The sequence below is a fragment of the Artemia sp. Qi Xiang Cuo genome, chromosome 19, assembly GCF_049724085.1.
Source record: "Artemia sp. Qi Xiang Cuo chromosome 19, ASM4972408v1, whole genome shotgun sequence".
NCBI lineage: Eukaryota > Metazoa > Arthropoda > Branchiopoda > Anostraca > Artemiidae > Artemia > Artemia sp. Qi Xiang Cuo.
The window spans coordinates 32,023,710-32,038,940 of record NC_142812.1 but is presented as its reverse complement, the minus strand read 5'-3'; the positions used below and the strand labels follow the sequence as shown (position 1 = coordinate 32,038,940).

Here is a 15,231-nt window from a genome sequence, read left to right as displayed (position 1 = left end):
TTCATTAGAAGGGGGGATCTGAAATTTCAAATTCTTCAGGTCCCCCCCCCTTTCTGGAAATTTCCTGGTGGTGCTCATGATGCCCCGGGCTTTCCACATTTTGACCAATGAAACTTGCGAATGTAATCTTTTATGTTACACCGAAAAAGTAAGTTTGCAATATGAATGGGAACCATCATCCCCAGCACCCATTTTACATGTACAGCCGAAAAGTATTCCGGGAATCCGAATTGTAAAGCTTTTACTATAAGTGGTATTTCCTTTGAATTCAAGATTTTCGTCTTTAAACTATCATTATGTGCTGGCATTAAAATAGCAAATTTTAAATATAATGAAGCTTTTGCACTTATTGTTTTGATTATTTATATATATTCCCCACAAATTTAAATAATCCAAATTAATTTAAATAAAAATTCTTGGAGATTTTTCCAATGCAGTGTTAGCCCTTGGCCGTACCGCGACTGTGAACTAGGTTACTCATGACCCTATATTTGGATGTAAGCTGTTTTGGTGGCTTTTCTTATAGATTTTTTTTTCGTCCCCTTGTTGATTCACAATTATGATATGTTTCAAGTTTTCTTGTTAATCCCTCTTTCTTAAATTGACTATTCCAAAAAAAATGTGGCTTACTGCTTGACTTTGTCTGGTATACTTAGTGGGTCAATTGGTAGATATTTTTCCAATTCCACAAGATCTGTGATGAAAGTCAACTTCTTACTGAATTTTGAACTATAAGAAAAAAAAATTATTAAAATAAAACTAAGTTTGTATTAAAACATAAAGTAAGGTGTTTCACTTTCTAAAGCTCTCTCTCTCTCTCTCTCTCTCTCTCTCTCTCTCTCTCTCTCTCTCTCTCTCTCTCTCTCTCTCTCTCTCTCTCTCTCTCTCTCTCTCTCTCTCTCTCTCTCTCTTTCTCTCACGCAATGATCACAATGTGATGACCACAAGTGACCCAAATTCAAATAAATAGTTTATAACGGTTTTCTGCCAAATTTGGGTCAGGATCCTAAGTCTATGAATTAGTCGTATGATCCTAAGTCGTTGAAATACTTCTGTGAAGCTACAAGTGGAAGCTTCTTGAATGCTGCAAATGACTATTTCTATGGATAAAGGACTTGTCCTACAAAGAGCGACAATGTTTGCAAGGCTATACTGACGGTCGGGTAGTTTTGAAAGACTTTTATTACCACAATTTAAATGTGGAGCTGTTGTGATTGGTGGGGCTGGAACTACAAAAATGTGTTGCGGTGTTATTTTCAACCAACTAATTTAATGAGGCATGAGTAAACCGCGTTTGAATATCCGCCACGCTGAAAAGAATGGATCAATAAGGCCATGGAGGAAATAAGAGGCCCGTTCTTTTGCACTAAGATCTTACATCTAAATACTCACATCTTTCTGGTAAGATTTCCGTTCTTTTAACTCATCTTTGTTCTAAGATCTTACAGCTCGCTGATGTTAGCAAAAAGTGTGAAAGACACCATCTTTCTGCCATATAGAAAAATGATGAGAGAACTTTGATGATATTCTCATCATTGTTCTTAGACCGCTGATCAGAGCAGAATGATGAAAGACGTTTGCAAAAGAACGCCATAAGATGTAAGATCTTAGTCCTAAGATTTCACTTTTAACCGTTTTTTGTCAAAAGATGTAAGATCTTACCACATAGATGAGTAAAAGAACGGCCCTAATGACGCGTGGAGCAAGAATGTTAATAGTCAAGTTCTTTGCCTTTGATATGTAGTACTTACATTCTGAATAAGTTCATCCACAAAAATCTCTTGGATTATTACATTATGCCAAAGAAAGGTACAGCTGATTGAGCAGATACATTTTAGATCGTTACCACACATAATAAGTGCAAATAAGAAGCTTATCAAACTTTCATTGGAGAATTTCTTACGAAAAAACATTTACAGGAATTTTGGGAAAGGTCTGAAACCTATCAAAAATGACATCATATCGAAATGAAAAGTTTACCTTTGTAATTGCCATTGTCGAAAACCCTATGTAGGAAAATTTCAGCACCCCACCTTGAAGAACAAGAAAAATTTTCTTTTTTTCTCTTTTTTTTTTTTCTTACTTTATATATAATCGCTTTTTATTAATTCAACTTGATAACCTATCAGGAAGTGCAATATGACACCCAAAAACGGCATTTTGTACGCCATTTCTGTAATGGAAAAGCTGAGAAGAATGAAAAGGGTACTATCATAATCTTTATGGTCGAAAGCCTCAAGCCTGAGATGTATAATCCCCCCCCCGCCTTTGTATATTCCCCTCCAAGCCCCCTTAATATTTCCTGTAAAGTATCTACTCACTAACAAAACTAACTGGTTACTGCAACATCATAGAGAGCTGCTTAATGTTTCATTTAAAAGTTAATTTTTATATTTGCGGGTTTTTTATAAATCCCTCTTAATCACAACGTCATAAAGTGTCATATAGCACCAAAAATGACACCTCGCCTATTTTATTACCACACTAAATGTTAGACCCAAATATATAGAAGAGGTTGATCAGGGTTGATCAATTTTGAAGACTTCCTCAACGGAAGTCTTCATTTGTGCTCATCGTGTTTTTCCTGGGTCGGTTGTTTCTTTGAGGTTATCCCACAAAGTCTCAGCATTGATCATGGGAATCCCTCAGCAATGCCTCCTCCTCTGTCATCTCTGGCAGGTCCTTAACAGAGGAGGTATTGGATATAATGCTTTATTGATAAATGACTTTCACAAGCTAAACAAGCCGAATTCACATTTCAGGTCAAATAAGGTTAAAATAAAAACATGAATTACAGGCATAACGCAAATAAAAAATTAGTAAAAATAAAAGAAATACTGGAAATAACTAGAATAAGAATCTTGGGCAAAAAACAACACTGAAAACTAGAACCAAAAGAACTAGAGTTCCAACTACGTCACAAAAGAATAAGTTAAGGAACAAGTAAAAAAAGGTGATAATGTAAAAACTCACAACAAATAAAACTAAAACGAAAAAACAGTGAACAGTGAACTTTCAAAGTGCTTTTTGACAGTGAAGACTTAATTATTTCTTCTTGTTTTATTTAAGTACCTTTGGACGGGATCGACGGGCTGGTCCTTTATGCCTCAGCATCGAGCTTCAGTGAATAGCATTAGACAATACGTCGTCCACATAGAACTGGCATATTTCTTGGGAAGGGCTAGACTTGGGTAATTACTTAATTTTACAGAGGAGATTTGAAAAGTTAAGATTTAATCCACAAGAAAAGATTAACGAATTAGGCTTACAAAGAAAAGAAAAGCAACTTTTTTCATGAGTTTGGGTGCTCAACATCCCAGAAACATGGCACCAGAATGAGGAACAAGAGAAGAGTGTCTGGGCTTGTGAGAATTCACGGTTCCGAAGAATTTTGAACAGTTACTGGTCACAGAAGATGAGAAACCCCTCCATCTGTGGAATGATGCAACAATCTTTAGTGATTGACGCGATAAGGTTTTCGACTGCAGAGATGTTTGGGACATGTTCTGCGCATGAACAACCATGTGCTCCCAAAAGCCACTTTGAGTTGGGAGCCACTACGAAGCTGCAGCCGAGAAGACCCATAAATACACTGCTCCGTACTCACCAAAGTGATCAACACAGCCTGCATATTTCTGTTGAACCATAATGGAAGGACATCATTACAGCAAGAAATCCAAATTATAGTTGGCGACTCATTCGTGAAGCCCTGGGTGCCTCTGGAGGCACAGGCGGTCCTAAAGTCAGAGTGGTTAATGTCTTTGGTTAATGTTTAAACCTTTTTGATCCAACCTAGAGCAAAACAAAGGATTTTTCTTACTTTGAGCGCAGAAATACCCTTAATTCGTAACATTTGTATATGTTACCTGATAATCAAAACACCCACCCTTGCAACTACTTGTCAAAACTTTTCATAAGCTCTACTCTCAAACTTACCTCACGAACGGTCTAGCCAGAGTCACTAAGGTCTTCAACCATATTGTGGGATGCACTATGTACAGTGTTCTTAAATTTTTTCGAAGTCTTCTGTCAACTAGCTGATAGCAACGTCTAATCCACCCCATTGTAGGCATGCAAGACCTTGGTGTAGCACCATGAAGATAGACCAAGATATAGTCTTCTGCCACTAAGGCATCAAGAGTGATAAGTACATATCTAAAAATTAGCTTAAGGTTATTACATATATACGATTTTTGCAAATCCCAAAGTTTGGGCTGGAACTGCTTAAAGGGACCCAGATTAGAATTGTCCAAATAACACTGCATTATCTAGAAAAAGATAATAACGGGACAGAATCTAATTGAACGCTCGATTTGTATACAAAACAGAACTTGTGAAAATTACAGAGCAACAGGTTGTTTACCCAAATTTACGCATGTTCTGTTATACAACTGATAGAAGCTACAGATGTTTAATATATTTACGGCTTATGTTGTAATGTTTTGAGGTCAAGAACCGTGATTACACATCTTTATTATGTAATATATTACTTATATGACAAGCGTTAGTTTCACGGGTTGTAGAAGATATATGAATTGAAAGCCAAAAACACTGTCAGGGACGTACTAATCAAACTTTTGGCTCAAGCAGACTCATTAAACGGCAAAAATCTTTCTTGTGCTTAAAACCTGTTTCACGCAGGACTCGCGGAAAGAAGTTTAACACTGTGAAATTTGCGTTTTTCAAAATTGTTCAGGCAGATTCACAACAGTAAATTTAACCGCCGGATTAAACGGTTTTGTAAGATGTTTTGACTAAACAATTGCCAAAATTATTTGAAGCAATCATGATAAAGACATGATTTTAGCCACATTTGGTGACTGGTAGGAGGCTGTTATGCCCCTTTGATGTTGCAGGAAACTTGAAATATATATTATACTTTCTTTTAGATCTAAACATTTATATTATGGCAGTTTTGTTAGTTCAACTATAAAAAGAAAAGTGCAACAAAATTAAATTGAATCATTTTAGCTGATCAATTTAAAAATCCTAGGCCCTATCTGTTGTTTCTTTTTTTTGACGTTACTTTAAAGCAGCTATCTAACAAAAATTGGTCCAACCTATAGCGAAAAGGCGGATGAGAAATTAATTTATTTTAATTGGGAAAAACAAAACATTGCTTTAGCCGATTTTTGTCCATTGGCTACATTGCAATTTCTATAATGTTTTAATATATAAACCCACGATCCAAAACTGGATTCATGGGTTACTACTTCCTGGATTAATTTCGAAAATCATTTACAGTATACTGTTTTTGAGGATGTTAAAAAAAAAAAAATACTTCGAAATTAGGAGTTGTTTGTCGAAATTAGTTTGGTCAGGCAAAGTTCACAACAGTAAATTTAACCGCCGGATTAAACGGTTTTGTAAGATGTTTTGACCTAAAAATTGCCAAAATTATTTGAAGCAATCATGATAAAGACATGATTATAGCCACATTTGATGAATGGTAGGAGGCTGTTATGCCCCTTTGATGTTGCAGGAAACTTGAATTATATATTATACTTTCTTTCAGATCTTAACATTTAGATTGTGGCAATTTTGTTAATTAAACTATAAAATGGAAAGTGCAACAAAATTGAATTGAATTATTTTAGCTGATCAATTAAAACTCATATGTCATTTCTTTTTTTTTGACGTTATTTTAAACCAGCTATCTAAACAAAAATTGATCAAACCTATAGCAAAAAGGCGGATGAGAAATTAATTTGTTTTAATTGGGAAAAACAAAATATTGCTTTAGCCGATCTTTGTCCATTGGCTACATTGTAATTTCCACAATGTTTTGATATATAAACCCACGATCCAAAACTGGATTCATGGGTTACTACTTCCTGGATTAATTTCGAAAATCATTTACAGTATACTGTTTTTGAGAATGTTTAAAAAAAATACTTCGAAATTAGGGGTATGAATCAACTTACAGAAATAAATTGTCCATTACGTATTCATAGTCTCTCCTGCTTTTGTCTGGTAGGTGGCATGCGCTAAACACAATTATTGCTGTTTGTCTGTTATCTCTTGCGTATCCTCCATGCGATAGTACCTAAATGAAGACATTTTGATTAAAGAAAAAGTAAATTCTTCTCTTATTATGTATTTAAATTGTCTTTGTTTTGTTTTTTATAGCTAGAATAGGGTTGAGAGTGCAACAGAAAGTCAAAGTGTTAAGATACCTGCCTCAGAAATAAAAACAAACATCATAAGGTTCATCATCTAGGTCACTATAACATTTAACTAACCGTCAAATTTTTACACATCAAACTTTAACTTACGTGTCTCCCTATAAATTCTTGCTCAAAATTAAATACAAATACTTCTAGATCCTTCTGTTTATTAAAGCAAAGTAACAGACAATTTTAAGTCATGTTAGTAGAGTTTCGAATCAAATTGACAAATATTAAAAAAAAGACGTTGACCACAAGCCAGTGAAGCAAATAGAACAGGCAAACAGAATCTAGGGAACACCAACAAAGGAGACTTTGAGAACTAAGATTTTAATCTGCAAGAAAAGATTAACAGATTGGCTTACAAAGAAAAGAAAAGCAACTATCGAAAGAGTTGACAATTAGTATTCTCAAGAGCAAGGAGATGCCAGAATGACTTCCAATTTACATAGACATTGTTGTGGATATTTATTACCTACGGTATTGGATTGGAGGAATGCTGCTTTTAATCGTAATCCTGAATTTTTAAGCACCATCTAATATTGAAAATTATGCTCTGAAACATGGACGCTCGGAAAAGCCAATGAATACTTGTTAGATGTTATCCAGAGAAATTGACTGCGGATAGTTCTGGGTGGCTGACTGACCGTATTTCAAACAGTAGGCTGTACGAACAATGTGGTAGAATCCCTCTTTTCAGGGCAATAATGAAAGAAAGATTGAGATGGCTAGGGCACGTTGTGCGGATGAAGGATGACAGATTGCAGAAGATTGTCCTTTTCGGCCAACCGTCTAGGGCTAAACGGAATACAGGTCTTCCTCATCTGGGGTGGGAAGACGCCATAAAGAAAGATTTAAAGGAAATGGGAACTTCCTGGGAGGGTGTAAAAAGGGAAGCTTTGAATAGATTGGGATGGAGGAGGAGTGTGCATAACTGTGTTGGCCTCAGGCTGCATGATGCTGGGGTGAGTTGTTAGTAGTAGTAGTAGTAGTAGTAGTAGAGGTATTCGCAGTATCTACTTCCGCTTCAACTTGAAAGAAGTTAATTGTCCAGTATTTCTTTGTGACAAAGAGAAACACTCAACAGGTTTCAGCACTGCATATTTGGCAATTCTAAGTGAGTGTACAACATTTTCCCTTTATTCTAAAAATAAATAAAAAAAAAACAAAGGAAAAAATAGTTCTTTCAATTCGTAAATTGTTTGGGTCTCAAATTGTTTGAACTTGTCATCATATCTAATGGCAGGGCCTGGTACGGAAGAGGGTATGGATTCGTGACACATGGCGAGAAGATTCGTAGCTACTGTCTATTATTGTATATTCTTACTCCTACTACTCGGTCGTGTTTAGAAAGAACTTCCAATAAGAGACTCAAAAGCATCAACCTAAATGCTCAGCCATATATTGGATTAATATTTCAACGCTAGTTTAACTGAGATAGGAATTGCCAATCTATTAGCAAATGTGTACCTTTTTATATGGGTCGATTACGTTTACATTCGAGTCGCTTTTCCAGACCAGAAATAACAACACTGCGCCATTTTCTTTCTTCCTCTCTCTCCTCGTAAGGGGCTTCAGGTATAACATCAGGCCGTATTGACCCTAGAGAATATGGCAAAATAAAATAGTTTGTATGAAAAAATAACACTATCTTTTGAACGTCATAACGTAACCAAATCTTTACCCTTTTGCGATGTGTATTACTTTTGCTTCAATTTTATTGAAAACTTAAAATGATTTATATGCTTTAGCTGCTGCATATCTATTCAAAATTAACCTCAAAAGAAAGGCTGTATAGAATTGAACATCAAAGGAAAACTGATTAGGACTAAGGCTTTTTAAAGGAGAGCCAGTGGGTCTTTGTGTACATGGAGGGAGTCTGCTTGAACCCTCAAAAATTCTGCCCCTATGCTCAAATTACCTAACTCTCCGGGAGCCTTCAGATAAATATATGAAGAGGTTTAGGGGGGGGGGCCGGGGCGGTGGAAGTTACTATATAATCCTTTTTGATCTGATTATATAATCTTTTTTGATCTGATTGTTGCTGATGGGTAATAGAACACCTCTTATTACAGAATATACATATATATATATATATATATATATATATATATATATATATATATATATATATATATATATATATATATATATATATATATATATATATATATATATATATATATATATATATATATAAGGAATCATACAGGAAAGATTTAGGAGTTTGGTCTTGATCTTACTCGAGATTGTTAGGTGAAGTTTAAGGGGGAATATTTGTTTGGCGGTCCATCCCTTTGAAAAAAATCCTAGGTGATACCCCCGTGAAACATTCCGTCAATAACAAAGACCCAATAAAATAAAGAAAATTAGGACAAGGAAATAAAATAATTTACTTTCTAATACTGAACCATTTATGCTGGGTGATATAATAACATCATTCTGGTTTGAAGTTCGACTCGGCAGGCCTAAATTGTAGTCACGCTGTTCCGTGTAGTCTGCACTACGAAGTGGGTCTCTCTGAGTCAGTAATGTTTTTGGCCTAGAAACTAGAAAAAGGCAATCAATAAATATAACGGAGTATCTTTACCAGTTAATGTTATAACAATGTGAAATAACAATGTAGGCTAACCAAGATTGATCTTATGAACAATTTTTAAGGTTTCTTATATAGAATCATGCTATCTCAAATTCTATCTCAAAAATTTTGATTGGATGTGTTCGGGGAAATGGTGGGTGTCAGAGGGAGGTTAGTTGCCCTCCCATCACTATTGATAATTAAAAAAGGCACTAGCCCTTTGCCATCCTCAACGACCTAATTTCCAGAACTTTCAACTACGTTGAACAAGATGGCTATATCAAAATTTTGATTGGATGTATTTGGGGAAGGTGGGCGTGACAGCAAGTTTAGTTACCCTCAAATCACTTTCGACTATTAAAAAGGGCACTCGCCCTTTCAATTTCCAATCCAATGAGCCCTTTTTGAAGTTTCTACAACAAAACTTTCTGTAAAAACCGTATATGCCCCCAGGGCATAACTTACAACCCTTTCCCTGAGGGCTGTGGGGGGGGGGTTGTCATCCTCAAAGATCGAATTTCCAGAACTTTCAACTATGTTGAACAAAATGACTATCTCAAAATTTTGATTGGATGTGTTTGGGGAAATGGTGGGCGTGAGAGGGGGCTCAGTTGCCCTTCAATCACTTTCAAATATTTAAAAGGGCACTAGCCATTTCAATTTCCAATCGAATGAGCGCTTTTTGAAGTTTCCAAGACAACGCTTTCAATAAAAACCTTATATGTGCCAGGGCATAACATACAACTCTCGCCCTGAGGGCTTTTGGGGGGTGGAGGGGGTTGTCATCCTCAAAGGATGAAAGGATTTCAACTATGTTAAACAAAATGGCTATCTCAAAATTTTGATTCGATGTGTTTGGGGAAATGGTGGGCGTCAGAGGGGGATTAGTTGCTTTCCAAGTTGAGTATTAAGAAGGACGCTAGCCGTTTCAATTTCCAATTGAATGAGCCCTTTTTGAAGTTTTTCCGACACAACTTTCTATAAAAACCTTATATACCCCCAGGGAATAACTCACAACCCTTTCTCTGAGGGCTGTGGGCGGGTTATCATCCTCAAAGATCGAATTTCCAGAACTTTCAACTACGTTGAACATCTCAAAATTTTGATTGTATGTGTTTGGGGAAATGGTGGGTGTGAGAGGGAGGTCAGTTGCCCTACAATAACTTTCGACTGTTTAAAAGGGCATTAGCCCTTTCAATTTCCAATCGAATGAGCGCTTTTTGAAGTTTCTACGACAACACTTACTATAAAAAAAACTTATATACCCCAGGGCATAACTTACAGCTCTTGCCCTGAGGGCTTTGTTGGGGGGGGGGTAGTCATCCTCAAAGACCTAATATCCAGAACTTTCAAATACGTTGAACAAAATGGATATCTCAAAATTTTGATTGGATGTGTTTGGGGAAATAGTGGGTGTCAGAGGGGGGTAGTTGCCCTCCAATCGCTTTTGACTATTAAGAGGGGCACTAACCCTTTTAATTTCCAATCGAATGAACCCTTTTTGAAGGTTTTACGACAATGCTTTCCATAAAAACCTTATATGCCCCCAGGGCATAACTTACAACCCTTGACCTGGGGGCTTTGGGAGGGTTGTCATACCTAATTTCCAGAACTTTCAACTACATTGAACAAAATGGCTATCTCATAATTTTGATTTCAATCCTTGACCTGGGGGGGGGGGTGTCATCCCTTGACCTTGGGAGGGTTGTCATCCTCAAAGACCTAATTTCTAGACTTTCAACCACGTTGAACAAAATGGCTATCCCAAAATGTTGATTAGATGTGTTTGGGGAAATGGTGGGCGTCAGAGGGGGGTTAGTTGCCCTTCAATCACTTTCGAACATTAAAAAGGACGCTAGCCCTTTGAATTTCCAATCGAATGAGCCCTTTTTGAAGTTTTTACAACAACGCTTTCTATAAAAACCTTATATGCCCCCAGGGCATAACTTACAACCCTTGCCCTGAGAGCTGTGAGGGAGTTGTCATCGTCAAATACCTAATTTCCAGAATTCAACTACGTTGAGCAAAATGGGTATCTCAAAATGTTGATTAGATGTTTTGGGGAAATGGTGGGCGTGAGAGGGGGGTTAGTTATCCTCCAATTACTTTAGACATTTAAAAAGGGCACTAGCCCTTTCAATTTACAATCGAATGAGCCCCTTTTGAAGTTTCTACGACAGCGCTTTCTATAAGAACCTTATATGCTCCCAGGGCATAACTTAAAACCGTTGCCCTGAGCGCTGTGGGGGGAGTGTCATCCTCAAAGACATAATTTCTGGACCTTTCAACTACATTGAACAAAATGACTGTCTCAAAATTCTGGTTGGATGTGTTTGGAGCAATGATGGGCGTGGGAGGGGTTTTCTTTGCCCTCCAATCACTTTCGACTATTAAAAACGGCACAAGCGCTTCCAATTTCCAATCGAATGAGCCCTTTTTGAAGTTTCTACGACAGCTTTTTCGATACGAAGTGCCCTGGTCTAAAAGATAAAACGAAAAATAATACATTGTGCCAACATCGTTCTTTACTTAGACAGCGCTATGGCACTGCCTCTGATCATCACAAGGAAAAAACTCAAGGTGAGCTGAAGGATATACCCCCTCGCCCAATAAAAAATGATAACACTAATAATAGTAAATTAATGTAACTATCAATGATCAAGATTTCCAAACCATTGCACCTTCAATAGCAAAGAAACTGTTGACGAAAATTTCACTGAAGCAAATTTTAATTGAAGCCTGATTGTAAGTCTTAACTTTACGAGGGAAGAATAGTTAAAGCACGGAAATAATTTTTCCGACCAGGCTCTTGTGCCTAAATTTTCCATTATTTCCTTAGAGGTTGAAACATTAAAACCCAAGTAAATTATCAGCAAATTCCTGCTTGATGCTGTCAGTTCTTTCTTCTTCTTTTTTGCTGTTCTTGATCACTTTTTTCTGCTGCTCTTGAGCGATTATGTACAGGATTTTGGTAAAACTGTAAAAGTCGAACTTTTACAGTTTTACAGGATTTTGGTAATACTGCGTCATTGGCACTTTACTCAAAACTGGTATGGCTCGAACAGTCTTGAAAAAAAACTAATTAAATTAATTTGAATATTTGATATTTAATAATTTTAAGTGCTGAAAGCTATTCAATTTAAAATTTCGTCTCACTGTCTCACATCAATGTTGTAATAAGTACAAAAAAATATTTGTAATATAATTCGTTTCCAGTAAAGAGCCAATGACAAGGCTTAAGAATTTTACAGTTAGGAAGGGGACAGTAGCCAAACACTTGTTTTTAGTAATTTTTGTTCTTTTTAAGCTTGGTTTGCATAGTCATTTTATGTTTTACTCCTTTTAAGATCTATTACTCGCTTTCAGAAATTAATATCAGTAGGGTTCTATACCCCAAGCTTTCTAAAAGCCAGAATATAATTTGCACTTTATTGAACAAATTCAAATGAATCTACTGAAAAAAAAAATCTGCATTGTCAGTTTAATGTACACAAGCTGATATTTATTCCTTGAAATCTTAATTGATTTTTAATTTCTTAAAGTTAGAAAGGTTAAAACATTTAAAAGAATTTTTTTCAGTAAAGTACTAATTATATTCTGGCTTTTAGAAAACTTGGGGTTTTAGGACTCATATTAATTTCTGCTCGTTTTGAGTTTTACTCTTATTTATTTCAATTTATGTTTGTATTGGGTTTCATTTATTTATTGATACTGATTCGTGGTAGTTGTATTCTTGGCAGATTATTTGATTCTGTTTTTGTTCATTTTGGTTTAATGGAGTTCTTTTGATGGAGGGCTCATTTGCCCTTTGATCACTTTCTACTAATAAAAAGGTTAGTATTCTTTTCAATTTCCAATTAAATGAGCCCTTTTTGAAGCTTCTACGACAAAAATCTCTATAAAAAACCTTATATGCCCCAAGGGCATAACTTACGACCCTTGTCCTTAGGGCTATGGGGAGAGGGTTCTCATCCTCAAAGACATAATTTCCAGATCTTTCAACTACGTTGAACAAACTGGCGATAACAAAATATTGATGGGGAATGTTTGGGGAAATGATGGGCATGGGGGGGGGGGGTTCCCTCCGAATATTTTTGACTACTAAAAAGGGCAATAGCCCTTTCAATTTTCAATCGAAAGGGCCCTTTTTGGAATTTTTACGACAACACTTTCTATAAAAATATTATATGCCCCCAGGGCATAACTTACAAACTTAGCCCTGAGGGTTGTGGGGGGGGGGGGGGTTGTCATCCTGAAAGAACTAATTTCCATAACTTTCAACTACGATCAAAAAAATGGCTATCTCAAAATTTTGATTGAACGTGTCTGGGGAAATGGTGGGCGTGAGAGGAGGTTAGTTACCCTCCAATCACTTTCGACTATAAAAAAGGACACTAGCCCTCTCAATTTCCAATTGAATGAGCCCCTTTTGAAGTTTCTACGACAACGCCATCTAGAAAAACCTTATATGCCACCAGGACATAATTTACAGCCTTTGCCCTGGGGGGGTCTGTCATACTTAAATACATAATTTCCGTAACTTTCAACTACGTTGAACAAATGGCTCTCAAAGCTGATTGAATGTGTTTAGGGAAAGGGTGGGCATGAGGGAGGGGGGGGGTTGTTGCTCTCCATTCACTTTCGACTATTAAAAAGTCACTAGCCCTTTCAATTTCCAATCAAATTAGCCCTTTTTGAAGTTTCTACGACAACACTTTCTATAAAAACCTTGTATGTCCCAGGACATAACTTACAACCCTTGCCCTGAAGGCTCTGAGGGGGCTATTATCCTCAAAGACCTAATTTCCAGAGCTTTCAGCTACATAAAGAAAGGAAAACGAGCAAAAATGGGGTTTTTAAAGGCCAAATGAAAATACTGAAAAAACACAACAAAGCGAATATTTCAAGGGGACAAACGAATCTCTTTTTCAGCGCGAAATGAAAACATATAATCAATGCGAGTGCCGAAGAACAAACTAACAAATAAAACACGGAAATTCAATATGAATGTGAAAAAAAAAAACAATGAAAAAAAAACAAAACATTAAAAGATGAATAAAAATCAATAAAAGCCAAAAAATTTTAAGAATTAAAACCAAACACCTAACAACAATAAAAGTGAGTCATTCACTAATATCCGTGATTTGCAAAGAAATTCAAAACTTAACCGCCGTCGACAGATACTAGCGAGTAACTGAGAAATAAAAGACAAACATTCATTCACTCAAACCAAAACGAAACAGCATTGAATGAGTTTGAGAGCTACGTCATCTGACTCCTGATTTTAATAAATGCATTCCTCGCACACATTCTTTGAGAGTTAAGGGGTTGTTGACGTATCTGATTAAGTGATTGGGAAAGTGTTACAAGGTTTATATCTGGGACTATTAAAGTATCGGCTTCTCTTTTGAGAAAACCGATTTATTCTTAAATCACCTGAACCCCTGTTCAAAGCTAGAGCTAAATGTTGGTATTTCTAAATTTTAACAGCGTCTCTGTAATGCTGGACAATACCTTTGTCATGCAAAATTAGGCTAGCTTGATTATACAAAATAGTATGGTCTGGGTTTTCAAAAATGTGCTCTGCAAAGGCAGAGTCAAAACTTTCTGTTTTTTCCGCCTTTTAAATGTGTTATTAATTGAAGTAGAGTGCTGAGTTAATCTATCCGTTAGTCGCTGATCAGTTCTTCCGATATAAAAAAGACCACACGAACAAAAAATTTTGTAGACACCGGAGTTTTCACCTATCGGGGTAGGTTCTTTACCTTGATAAGTTTGGGAACTGATAGTTTTTCTGGGTCTATAGTAAGTGTAAATGTTATTTTTTTTGTAGATTTTTTGAAATGTGGTCTGAAACCCCTCTAAGGTACAGGAGACCAAGATAAACTAAATTTTCCATTTGATTTGCGTTTTCTGTGTAACTATCTGATAGTCTTTTAATTTGTTTTGCAATTACAGAATTTAGTAAACTAATTGGATAACCATTCCCAAATAAAATGTCTCTAAGGTGGTAAAGCTCTGAATCCAAGAAGCGTGTAAGTAACGGTCACTATGTGGGGGTTTCCTATACACACCACACTCGAAACACGTATCATTTCGGTGCACCAGAACATCTAAGAAAGGAAGACGCCTTTCTACCTCTGATTCCTGAGTAAATTTAAGTTTTGGATCCAAGGAGTTTAGCAAGTGAAAAAAAGAACCCAGAGACTCGTCACCATGCTCCCACAAATAAAAAATATCATCTTTAAAACGAACACAAAATTCAGGTTTACAAAAACTTTACAAAATAGCCCTTTCTTCAATGTCTTCCATGAAGACATTAGCCTGTGGTGGTGAAAGGGTGGTGCCCATGGGAAGCCCATATTTTTGTCTATAAAAAATGCCTCTATAATGGAAGTAAAAAGAAGTTCTGTTACAAAGGGCTGTAAGTGAAAGAAGTGTCTGATTCGAAAGAGTAGATTTTTCTGATATAGATGGACTAGAACT

At 36.3% G+C, this 15,231-nt stretch overlaps 2 protein-coding genes across 2 annotated transcripts in view; both read right to left on the bottom strand.

The window, feature by feature from the left end:
- Positions 1–626: 626 nt before the first annotated feature.
- On the bottom strand, positions 627–5,941 carry LOC148940734 (protein prune homolog 2-like). Its single transcript, XM_089105058.1, has 3 exons — positions 5,925–5,941; positions 3,937–4,155; positions 627–729 (listed from the first exon to the last, which is right to left on the bottom strand). Exons 1-3 carry the CDS (start codon positions 5,939–5,941, stop codon positions 627–629), a joined length of 339 nt encoding a protein of 112 aa, XP_088961184.1.
- LOC148940733 (uncharacterized) overlaps positions 4,141–15,231 on the bottom strand; it is a 73,549-nt gene continuing 62,458 nt past the window's right edge. Inside the window, exons 4-7 of the mRNA XM_089105057.1 lie at positions 8,564–8,716; positions 7,638–7,769; positions 5,925–6,046; positions 4,141–4,155 (exon numbers count right to left, since the gene is read on the bottom strand). Of these exons, the coding sequence (XP_088961183.1) occupies positions 7,642–7,769; positions 8,564–8,716 (281 nt within the window). The 3' untranslated portion in view covers positions 4,141–4,155; positions 5,925–6,046; positions 7,638–7,641. The remainder of the gene's footprint in view (positions 4,156–5,924; positions 6,047–7,637; positions 7,770–8,563; positions 8,717–15,231) is intronic.